Below are 12849 nucleotides of genomic sequence, written 5' to 3' on the forward strand. Positions count from 1 at the left end.
GCACATGTGGATATACCTCGTACATGTCTCGTCGTTCTAAAGCTTCCCTCCTTCCGGTTTCCAGCATTATTAATATTTCTTTTTAATTAATTAAATTTAAAAAACTTTTTCCGTTTCAAATTTGAGAGGGTAATAAATTCAAACGTCTAACAAGCGGAGTCCACGTAGGAGAGAGAATAAGAAACAACCAATAGGAAGTTAGGAAATATAATAATTTTAATCGTTACAGTTAAAAAGAGGGATTTTTAATTTTAATTTTAATTTCTCTACTGTCGATGCCGCTGATTTCTCGGCAATGTCGCTCTCCTCTCAATCCCCATACCCGAGCGATATTGATCCTCTCTTTCCTCCTCTCCTCTCTATTCTTTCACTTTCCCCTTTCAACTAATTATCCGATTCAATGTCTTTCTCCCTTCTGTTTCGATCCTGCCAATCCATTCTCTCGCATGCAGTTCCAGCAATGGCAGCTCTGAGCCTCTTTGTATCTTCTGTTAATAGAAGAGAACGATAGGCACATAACTTAAGAATCAGGTATTTGTTTTTTATTTCTTTTTTTTTTTTTAATTTAAATGGATGTACGCGCATTTCTTTCTGGTAATTTCGAAATTGCAGCGTGATTTGTTGATTCGAATTTGGTTTCGATCTGTTTAGGTTTGATGTACATAATGTTAATATGAGATCGTGCGGTACAGGGTGGATTGGTGATTATTGATTCTCAGAAAGTAATTTTGCCTTTTGGATCTGTGGGATATGCGATTCTGAATGTGGCCATCGTGGGTGGAAATAAGGAGGGAGGTGATCGAACGGATATAGATGTATAGCTCAATTTCTTCATTTAACTTTGGAGTTCCAATTGTCCATTGTATAGTGAATTTTGAAAATAGAGATTCCTTTTTTTTTAAAAAAATTTTTTTTTTTTTAATAAATGTGTTGGGTTTGAGCGAGAATGAAGTGATAGGGCTGCGGGTATTTTATCTACATTAGTGTGATTGTGAAGCTATAAACTGTGTACATGGTGTGTTAATGGTCGTATTTTGTGAAGGTATATTTTATATTGTAAAATTTTGATCCTATTATATGGTGTCTAAAAGTTGGACTTGAGCACATTTCGTGGAAATAAGGAGCTGGTTATCTATGGTCATTCGTTTGCTTGTTGGAGAGGATATACTGCATCAAAGAGACATGAAATATTATTGTGCAGTTAAATAAGACCAAGAACTTGTCTGATTCAATGACCAGTGAGGCGCCTAATCCCTCCTGTCAAAGGATCCAACAACAACAGGAACCGGCATCTTTTATCCCCAAGACAGGAAACAATATACATAACATATCTGTGCAGACAGGTGAGGAATTTTCCATGGAGTTCCTCCAGGACCGTGCGACCACCAGAGGGATTTGCCCTATGCCCAGTACAGCTCAAAATTGTGAAAGCAAATATGGGCACTTTAATGATCAAGTTCATCAGCGAGGATATGAGGATCTTGCTCACATACTTGGGTTAAGGAGAATGGATTCTGAGTCTGCTGATGATATTGCTGATTTTGCACCTGCAAAAGGGTCTTCAAAGGAGACTGAAAGTGTGGCTTATGCTGACAAGTTAAACAAACTGAAAATGGAGGATGGTGATACTGTAAATAGATCAGGGAAAGTTCTCAGTGAATTGGTTTGTGAGAAGGGTGCTGTTTTGGGTCCATCTGCTTCAGCCATTCAGGCACAAGAATCCCCTTGTTCAGATATATCTCAGCCAGGAAAGATGAAGTTCCTTTGCAGTTCTGGGGGTAAGATTTTGCCAAGGCCCAGTGATGGCAAGCTCAGATATGTGGGAGGAGAGACCCGCATTATTTCCATTTCTAAGAATCTTACATGGGATGAACTCCTCAAGAAAACTAGATGTATTTGCAACCAACCTCACTCCATCAAGTATCAGCTTCCTGGTGAGGATCTTGATGCTCTTATTTCTGTGTCTTCTGATGAAGATCTTCAAAATATGATAGAGGAGTACCATGGACTTGAGAGGCTTGAGGGTTCTCAAAGGCTTCGAATATTTTTGATTCCTCTGGGTGAATCCGAGGAGTCATCTTCTTTTGATGGAACTACCATCCAGCAGGACAGCCCCAACTACGACTATGTTCTTGCTGTAAACGGCGTGTTCGATCCTAATCCTAGGAAAAACTCTGGTGGGCAGGTTTCAACAAATGAAGCAAGTCAATCTGGAAATATTTCAGATCAAAATCCAAGCTTTCCCAAACATTCTCCATCTCCTCTATTTCCTTTGGAGGCTAAAGGTGGTTTTAATGCTTTTCATCCTCCTATATTTTCAAATGAACCCAACTATATGGCCAAACCTCCCTGTCACTCTCCTCATATTTCTCCAATTCCTCTACAGCATCTAGACTCTATGAATTCTAATATAAAATCACATGGTGCTAACTCCAGTGTTGAGAGCTGCAGTTCCTTCATTACTGCTCAGTTGTCGCCTGAGAACTGCAGCATATCTGCAGTTTGCAAACAACCCACTGAGGAGCTGGTAGCTTTGATGAATCACTGCAAAAATGTGGACAATCTTCAGGCTGAACAACCACATGGAGTGCAATTCCACAACCATAATCTTTGCACAGAACACGTGACCCCCTCAGTTTTTCATCAGTGTGAAGTCAATTTTAATGGTTTCTCTGGGGAGAGGCCTATACGTAAGGACAGGGCAATTCAGTCGGAGACGACTTTATTGGGCCCACAGGATCCATTGGGTCTATTCTCAGGGTCCATAGACTCCATTGATTCTCATCATGGAATGCCACATGCCTTTTCAGATTCCAAGCTACAAGAGCATGGGAGGCTGTCTGCTTACTGTTCACAAGAGGGGATGAGCCCATCATCTCCATTGAACTTTTCCAAGTCACAGTTGTCTTCAATAGTCTCAAGTACTTCACAAGATAAACCTGAGCAGCTGCATGAGAATTTTAATTTGGTAAATCCTACCCTACAAAGTAAGTTACTGGACATTGAGTCTTCTTTGTCTCAGAATGGGCTGGATTTGCTGAATCTTTCTTCATGCTTGAAATCAGCTGGAAGGAATGAATCCATTCATAAAGCTAACGCCATTACTGATGAGCAATGCCAAATTTCAAAGGGTTGCATGGAAATGAATTCAGAAATGACGAATGCAATTGATAAAATTAATCCATTTTGCCATCAAGCTGAAAAGCCTTATGAGGAGAAAGCTGCAGTTCTGAAGTACAACACCAAATTGCTACCTTCTGAAGCCAATGATTTCAAACCTTCTGTAGACAACTTCATCGAGCAGTCCCAGAACTATCAAGCCCCGTCTGATCTCCTATTCATGGACCAGAGGACTGTGAGCAACCAATACATCAGTTTGAGTGGAAAAGTGAATGGTGAACAAGGAAGCAACATCCTAGGGAACAGCAGTTCACAAGCTGAGGAGTTATTAAAAAATGGGAAGCTGCACCCTTGTGATGAAAGTCCTTTCTTTGATCTTTTATCTGGATTCTCTAACAATCAATTTTCCCCTGAATCAGCACAAGGTGAACCATTTGAAAGTCATAACAGTAAGGGTAACAAAGACTCCTTGCTCATACAATCTATAAACTCATACCAATCTGCTGTTCATGATGACTTTGGTGCAAATACAACCTTGCATGTGAATGAACTCCATTCTGCAGCAGTTAATGACACTAAAGATGCTTTGTATGAGATAAAGGTTCCTCGCATGGTTGATGACCATGGAAGTTATCCTGATCAGAAGGTTGACCAGTTGGATCATGGAGGATCTTATGAGAAGTCAAATGTTGAGAAGATTATCTTGGCTCAAACAAAATCATTAAGTAAAAATAAAGATCAAAACAAGCTGGAGCCATTATTTACCGAGGAATCTTTGACCGATAATATGCCTTGTATCATTGTATCTTCTCATGCAATTGTCAGAGATGTTGCTGATACAGTCAACAATGATTTTAGATCTCCTTCAGCAATCGAGGCTGAGAGCAGTATGCCACATGTTACTATGCCTGTTACTGATCCAACCAGCTTTGACCTTATGTTTCCAAGTGCAACAGACTCGGTGAGTATCATCCCACATGTTCGCCCACATGTTGCTGATCCAACCAGCGGTGATTTTTTATCTCCTTCCGCTACAGTATCTGAAAGCATCATGCTAGAAACTGAGTTTGAGGTAAAATCACTTATAGCTTCTATATTTATGAATTTACTTCTAGGTTTAACATGCATCATTGCTTTGTTTATAGGACATAAAGGATGATACTGGAGATAAGGATAAATCTATTAGCGATGCAGTGATAGCTGAAATGGAAGCTAGCATCTACGGCTTGCAGGTCCTGTGCAACCCTTTAAGAATATCCAATTGTGAATATCAGTTTTCTTAATTGGACATTTTTTAATTTCTGAGTACAAACCATGTCATTTCGTGGAAAAATTAAGTTTATTCTTGCAACTGAAGTTTCTGTGAAATACTACATTTTATCTATATAATTAATTTCTATTTGTGACTGAATTTATGCAATGTTGCTGTACAGATTATAAAGAATGCTGATCTTGAAGAACTAAGAGAGTTAGGATCCGGCACATATGGCACAGTCTACCATGGAAAATGGCGTGGAACAGATGTTGCCATAAAAAGAATTAAAAAGAGCTGTTTTTCGGGGAGATCGTCAGAGCAAGAACGTTTGGTGAGTTTCTCCAACTCATTTTTAAAAGGTGGATTTTTTTTTTCCATTTGGATGACCACTAATTACTGAAGAAACCTGTCATTGATTCACATTTTCTTGAGCACGTGTCTATAATTTTGAAAAAAGGCTGTTTGTGTCCACATTCATGTAGGGAGGTGTATTCTCCAACTAAAGGCATATACCAGTTTTGATTGATAGTTAAACTTCAACAAATTAGCTATTAGATAAGGCAACATTGGTAAATTTTTGCTAACTCCTTGAACTAATATTCTCTTAGGCCCCATTTTCTTCAATTCTTTGACACAATGTGCACTGCATTGTTCTGCCTCCTGTTTTCTACTTTTAAAGATTTTAAATCTGTTTGCCTATTATAATTATGCTTTAACTGCTCATGTATGGTTGAGAAATTTTGATGTGTTTAACAAGTCTTCCTATTGAAAGATTTGAAACGTAAAGGTATATGGTTGCCCTTGACCACAAATTTAGCATTCACAAACGCAGATCTGCAAACAGGCTTTTTGGAGGATTAATGAACGAAATCCAAAAGTTTGGTCTGAATTACATACATAATTTTAGCATTTGTGTCAATTTTGGCCAGACTAAAGGACGTGTATGCAAATGAACCTCATGTCATGATATGGAATATATTTTATGCACAAAATTTTTAAAAATGCTTGCTGATCTGACATGTTTAGTCAAATCATTGAATTTATATCATTTTCAACTATAATAACAGCTTAGCCTTAATCTCAAACTAGTTGTGCTCAGCCTAGAAACATTCTTTTTAGCATTTCAGCTCTATTTGAAATCAATTCCAGATATTAATACCATTTAGTATTTATTAAATTTATTAAATTACCACTTAAGGTGCTTTAATTATTTAAAATGGGAAAAATATATTTTTCTCTTTCTCAATCTTCCATGTCATACACAGCTACATTTTCATTTTTCTGTGCATGAAATATTATCTATGTCAACATCTGAGATGTTTTGGCATTCTTAGGCTAATCAATACAAATTGAGTACATATGTATAGTTGATATGGTAAAGAAAGAATTGAGTTGGATCCAAATTTTGAGTCATTAACCTCTTAGGATCATGAGCTGGCTAAAATTCTGGAACATAGTTAGCCTATAAACATAATGTGTAGGAGGGAGAGAAGGAAAGGAGATCCGATTGATGTGAGAAGCACATGGACAAAATTGAGCTATGTTAGTGTTTAACATAAAGGGAAAATACTTGCTTGTCAACATGGTGCGATAGATAATGACCTCTGTATATCTGGTATTTCAATATGAGAATCAAAAAAGAAGAGGAGGGGAAATTCACTCTCACTTCAAGTATGGTCCTCTATATGCAATTCACTTTTTTTCTTTATTTAAATTATTCTAGGTGCCTTAAATATAACATGGATGGTTTGTTTGGTTATAACAGACAAAAGACTTTTGGAGAGAAGCGCAGATCCTCTCAAATCTTCATCATCCAAATGTGGTTGCATTTTATGGGGTAGTTCCAGATGGGGCTGGAGGAACATTAGCCACTGTGACTGAATATATGGTCAATGGATCACTTAGGCATGTCTTACTTAAGAAGGATAGGCAAGTTCAATTCATTTGTTTCCTCTATATGTGCATCCTCCAGTTATGCATTAGGTTTAAGAGGCCTTGTTTTTTATGCAGATCACTGGATCACCGTAAAAAGCTCATAATTGCCATGGATGCAGCTTTTGGGATGGAATACTTGCACTCGAAAAATATAGTCCACTTTGATCTGAAATGTGACAATTTGCTTGTCAATTTAAGGGATCCTCAAAGACCCATATGCAAGGTAAACATTTTAAATTCCTATTGTGAACTCAATATATGCAAAAAAGACATAATCGTGATGTTTTGTCTTTTCTACTTCATGTGATGCTAAGGGCTGTGAAAGACCTGAGAACTATATGTTATATCTTATTCAGAATCATTAACATCTGAACTTCCTACATAAAGTTGCTTCAATTAGGATTTCTGATTTCAAGAATTCAACACTCATAACCTTTTTCTGCTTTCAGGTTGGAGATTTTGGTCTATCAAGAATCAAACGGAATACTCTTGTATCTGGTGGCGTGCGAGGTACCCTTCCATGGATGGCACCAGAATTGTTGAATGGAAGCAGCAGTCGGGTTTCTGAGAAGGTTAATTGATCCCTTTCACTCTCTGTCTTGCATATATGGAATTGATGAACCATTTGTAAAGCAATTAACAAATGGGCATTTTGGTCGGTGCAGGTTGATGTTTTCTCATTTGGCATTTCACTGTGGGAGATCTTGACTGGTGAGGAACCTTATGCAGATATGCATTGTGGTGCAATCATCGGTATGTGTCGTTAACCTTGTACCGATACCTTGATGGAAATTTACATATGCGGCAATGGAATTAACATTGCACTTTCCCTTTTACATTTATTAGGAAATAGAATCATTATAAAACAGGCAGTGGAGTATTTTCTCATTTAATTTTCTTAGTACGTATACAGGTAAGAATGATCATCTCCGCATTGCATAGAAATGAATACTAGCTGATAATAAATGTCAAACAATTTAACATAGCCAATACAAAACAACAAATTTTCTATATGTGGGTTTATTGTATATAAATCTGCATTTTTGTTTTATTATCATATCTGAATCTAACCGAAATTGTAAAAATGGTGGGTCCTCTAATAATGTGCATTCCTGAGGAAATTAAGAACTGATAGCTATGCTTTAATTGTAATAGTGTTTAACACTTGAAGGATTTTTATGTTATCACTTTGTTCACGCCTCACACTTTGCTTCCAAAAAATTTGTATTTGATGAAAACAAGATTAAACACTAAGATTAGGATTGAAGTGTGAAACAATATGGAATGAAATTACTTGCTGAAAGAAAATAGAAGTTCAAGAAAATATTTCATATGCTAAATTAGGATACAATAGGAAGACATAGTAAATGAAATATAATCTGGTAAGATTAGATGAAATGTGCTCTATGAATATAATTTCCTCAAACTTACAAAATGTGATCCAAAACTTGATCACATAGAGAAGGATTCTTCAAAATTCGTGAAACAAAAAAATATTGGAGAAAATGAAATACAAGGCATGAAACATACTGCAATTGGATTTCTTGAAAGCACACAAGACATAGGGATCATTTCACACTTCTTGTGTAAATATATTGAGGGCCTCACTTGATGGCATGTGTGAAAATTTTGAAGGATAATAAAACTTCAAGGAAATGTATCCTTCATATCTAATTATATATCTTACAGGCAAAACCTGTAAGTGTTTCTTTTTTTATTAGAATGCCTTGTTAATCATGTGGAATTTACTGAGGCGGAACTGGCTTCTATTATATAAGGTTGATGCCAACTCAGTTCTTGGAATGTGGTGGCAAACCAACTTAGCTCCGTATTAAGTCTAACACCAGATTTAGGGATGTCAATTTTCCCTCGAGGGTTGAGCACTAGACTGCCCCAGATTACAGGGGTTTGAGTGTCTTGATTGGGCATATTACTATTTTCAATGCTGCAGAGTTCCAGCTGGGGGTTGGCTTCTGGAAATTCCTTTGGTGTCTCAACTCTGGGAATAGTTATGAGAACTTTTATTCTGTTTATGGTCGTATTTCAATTACCATATGAGAGAATTCTATAGTTGAGATTTACAAGCATGTTTATAATATAAAAATTATCTAGAATAATTAAGCGGAAGCAATTTAGTTTCTAACAGTTCCCAAGAATAAAATAAATGTCTCTTTATTTTCCAAAAACATGTAAATTGGCCCCTAATTCAATATCTTGTGCCCCCTGCTGTCTGTTTATTTAAGGGGAAGCTTGACCATACTTAAGATGTGTCGACAAAATAGTTGTCTGATGTGAAATTACACATTGTGTTGAGCAGAAAAAAATGTCATAAATTCTCTTTTATTCCCTAGCAATCCATCTTGGATTGTGTATTTCTTTCTTTCTTTCTTTCCTTGGGAGTAAAGAGTATTGAACTCCGATAAACTACCCCAATTTTAGGATAGAAGGATTATGGACTGATTTTGAGCAAATGTAAACCAAGCATATTAAAATTTTAACATAAGTATTTGCTATCACATAAAATGAGCATTCAACTAGGTATGCTACTTGATATCACTGGGAGTGGTTCATTTTAATAACATTCTAATTAAATGCACTGCTTCAAGTTCAACAACCCAACTTGGCCATAAAAGAGAAATGGTTAGCCATAAGAGACAACTGTAGTTTTCACATCAAGTCATTCTATGTTGTTCCAACATGAAACAGTTTACTAGATTAAGCAAAGCATGATTTTTCAGTCATAAATTGGTCTTCATTAAAACTTGGTTCATTTTTAATGTCTTTTTTTTAAAAAAAAAAAAAAAACCAAAGAAAAAGAAAATTCTTTCCATTTTTAGCCATGCTATCAAGTAGCAAGAATTGAGAGTGGATATTACAGATGGCTCTGCATAGACTTTTGTTTGTTTACTTTCTGTTTTTTTGCTGAATTATAATGAAGGTGGAATAGTTAAAAACACTCTTCGGCCTCCTATTCCGGAATGTTGTGATCCTGAGTGGAGGACGCTGATGGAGCAGTGCTGGTCACCTGACCCTGAATCTCGACCATCATTTACTGAGATAACAAATAGGCTTCGAGCTATGTCTTTCGCACTTCAGACAAAAGGAAATAATATTCAGGCAAGACCAGTGAAGGCAAAATTACTCCCATGAATTAGCAGCATATATTATGTCCCCCGTTTCTGTCTTTAAGCGCCAGGACTGGCTAGTATCTTGTATAGAAGCACTTGTCTAGCATCTTCAAGCATGGATGGAGTTCGTATCTTCCTGTTTCTCACCTTTGCTAATGAAATATCTTCATTTGTTTATTCTTTTGTAACCCGAGAAGGGAAAAAAAGAAAAAGAAAAAAAAAGGTAAATAGTAAATAGAGCATTAGGATTCTCTGACTAGTATGTTTTTTGGCTAGAAAATGTGTGTATACACTCATAAAGAGGGAAAGGGTAAATATAATTGGTGCTTTTGCTCATCTGTTTCACAATTTTTGCTTTCAATTCCTTTTAAAGAATCATCTCATTTTCTTCGATTATTTGGTTGTTTGTGATCTGTCTAGGATTCCAATTCAGTCTTCGAGATTGTGAAGCCTTTGCAATTTTATGTTGTATGTTTGCTGTTATTTCATGTGGTCATATTTGCATTTGCAATCATTTTCCACAAGAGATCATAAAAAGGTAAGTAGACTTGAACATTTGCTGTGAGGCTTCTCTTTTCTGGTTTCTCAAGTGTAATTTGCTCTGGAGCCATCAGAAAAACTAGCCGTTATGATGGTTAAAGGGCAGTGAGAGGTGATCTCAAGAGAGGATGTGGGAACAAGAGAAAGAGTAGCTGGTTTGCGCGTTGCGCTTTGTGGGTTAATGGGTTTTGATTTAAGAGGGGATAAATAAAGTGAAAGCAACATGTGGAGGGAAAATAAGAGAGTATTCCAGTTTTACAAGCGCATTTTTTGACATTTAAAAGAATATTTGCAGTAAGTAAAAAAATTAACGGTAAATTAGTTTTTGTTTAATAGAAAGCCCAATTTTTTTAAAAAAATTATTATTTAGTTGAAAAAAATTATTAATTAATTATTTTATTTTAGAAAATATATTTTAATAAATTTATTAATTAATCTTTTATTAATTTTAACTATTAAATATTATAAAAAATTAAAAAATATCTCATAATATAAAGAGATTAATTAATAATTTTTTTATAAATTTTAAAATTAATTAATAAGAAATTAACTAATATATTTTTTAAAATGTTTAAAAATATTTTAATATATTTTTAAAAATTAATAGATTAAATAAATATAAGTATTAAATAATTTTTTTAAAACATTTCCAATTGTTATTCAAAGTAAGAACTTATTTATAAATTTTGTTAAAATTCAGACACTTAGTTGTAAATATTTTTTTTTTTAGGCTGGAAATTTTCCAAGAAGTTCGCAGAGGGGCAAACGTTAATGCTATAATGTTAAGCTTTTTTAACATATTGATAATATATTTACTAGTATTAATAATGATGCTATTGTACATGGTTGAGTTTAATTTTTAAAGGAAGTTTTTTTTTAATTGAAAATTGGAAAGGTAGAATTCGAGATTTCTCAAAATTTAGTGAGATATATTTACTATCAAATTAAATTTATAAATTTAAAAATAATTTTTTATAATATAATATAATATAATTTTTATATATCGACTTTATAAACTATTTCAATTTTTAACTTATAATTTAATTTATATCAAAATATTATCTCATATCATTAATAAATATTTAAAATATTTTAATATAGACTTATTATAAAATATTAATTTTGATATAAATTAATTTATATATCATAAAATAAAAAATTAATAAAATGATATGATATTTTTTTTTATAATTTTCTTTTTTTATTATGAAAAAAAAAATACATTTAAAGTCCAACTGTACACCAATTATACAAATAGATAGAACAAGACCCAAGACCAAGCTAAACCAAATCCAAACAAGCCTTACACCAGTACAATAGCAAGCCAAGAAAAATCCAGATGGAAACAAGAAAACCTTATTCAACACAAAACTGAACGTCAAAGACCATCAAAAAAGAGATAGTGTACAATTTTTAGTCTGATATAGCTACAGAAAAGCTGCTTTCTAAATGAAATGAAGTGTAAAAATAATCAACAAAAAAAAATTATATAAATACTATAAATTTAGTTAGAATATCAAGCACGCTTAATTGACGTGAAATGTAAAAATAATAAATTATATAAATATTATAAATTTAATTAGAATATTTATGAATTATATAAACACTATAAATTTAGTTAAAATTACATATGCATTTTATTAGTTATTTCATAATATTTTATTATTTTATTGCATTATTAGTATATTATTGAGTGAAAATCATTATTAAAATGCATTACATTATTTTTTTAATAAAATATAATATAAAATTTATTTGTCATTGTTTATACAGTAAAATTGAGATAACTAAAGTCAATACCCTTAAAAATTGAGGATGTGTATGGTATTTCGTTATTTCAAATTAAATCAATTAACATCCTAGTGTATATATATAATTGTAATTACAATTATAAACTATATATAATTGAATATTAGACTAATTCAAAAATATTGTATTATTTATAATTTTATTTTAATAAATAATATAAATTTTATTTTTATGTGTATTTTAAAATTTGATTATTCATAATTACAATTTTTTTCCAGTATTATTACACAAATTTTTAAATAATTCATATCATTCTTTCTTTTTGCTAAATAAACAAAAATAAATACCAAGCCAAAAGATGTACCGTTAGGTAAAATGAGAGCTATATTGCCTTTTGTGCGCTTTTTAGCTATGCACTCATGTCCTCTCAGATTCAGCTTTAAAGTCACATCAAATAGTCACTTTCTTTTTTTTTTCTTTAAAAAAAAAAAGAAAATGGCGGAAATAAGAAAGATGAATTATTGAAGCCATCAGTCAAACTTATAATAACATAATTCACATCAGGCTAATCAGAATTTAATTTAAATTAAAAAAATTAATTAAATTAAATTAATTTAAAATTTTAATTTAATTTTTTATTAATTTAGTTCAGTTTAATTTAATTTTTAATTTTAATAATTTTAATTATTTTAATTTAATTTGATTTTAATCATAAAAAATCAAAAAATCAAACTAAATTAATTAGTTATAATAATATATTATTTTTAATAATATAGAGAAATTAAATTATATTAAAATTAAAATATTTTAATTAAATTTTAAAATACTAAAAATAAAGTGTAAAAAATAAAATTTTTTATTAAAAATCGAAATCAATTAAATCAAATTGAATTAGATCGGTTCGATTTAATTTTTAATCAAAATCAATTCAATTCGATTTTTATAAATATTAAAATTTCGATTTTTTATTTATTCAATTCGATTCAATTTTAAACCAAACCAACCGAATGCTCACATGGATTCACACCCATTTCATCAGTCAGTCAATTTGATCTTGAAACGTGTTTCACACCCATTTCATCTTTTTAAATATTATTTTATTTGACGAAAATGTTTTTTCTA

At 32.7% G+C, this 12849-nt stretch overlaps 1 protein-coding gene across 1 annotated transcript; it reads left to right on the forward strand.

Annotated features, from left to right (window-relative positions):
* The first annotated feature begins 573 nt into the window (after positions 1-573).
* On the forward strand, positions 574-9774 carry LOC110628407. The gene is made up of 10 exons (XM_021775051.2): positions 574-594; positions 693-815; positions 1187-4192; positions 4266-4352; positions 4554-4706; positions 6141-6304; positions 6386-6533; positions 6760-6882; positions 6976-7063; positions 9249-9774. The coding sequence occupies exons 1-10, from the start codon at positions 574-576 to the stop codon at positions 9458-9460; spliced, it is 4125 nt and encodes a 1374-aa protein (XP_021630743.2). The 3' UTR covers positions 9461-9774.
* The last annotated feature ends 3075 nt before the right edge of the window (positions 9775-12849 follow it).

The sequence above is a fragment of the Manihot esculenta genome, chromosome 12 (genome assembly GCF_001659605.2).
Source record: "Manihot esculenta cultivar AM560-2 chromosome 12, M.esculenta_v8, whole genome shotgun sequence".
Classification (NCBI taxonomy): Eukaryota; Viridiplantae; Streptophyta; class Magnoliopsida; order Malpighiales; family Euphorbiaceae; genus Manihot; species Manihot esculenta.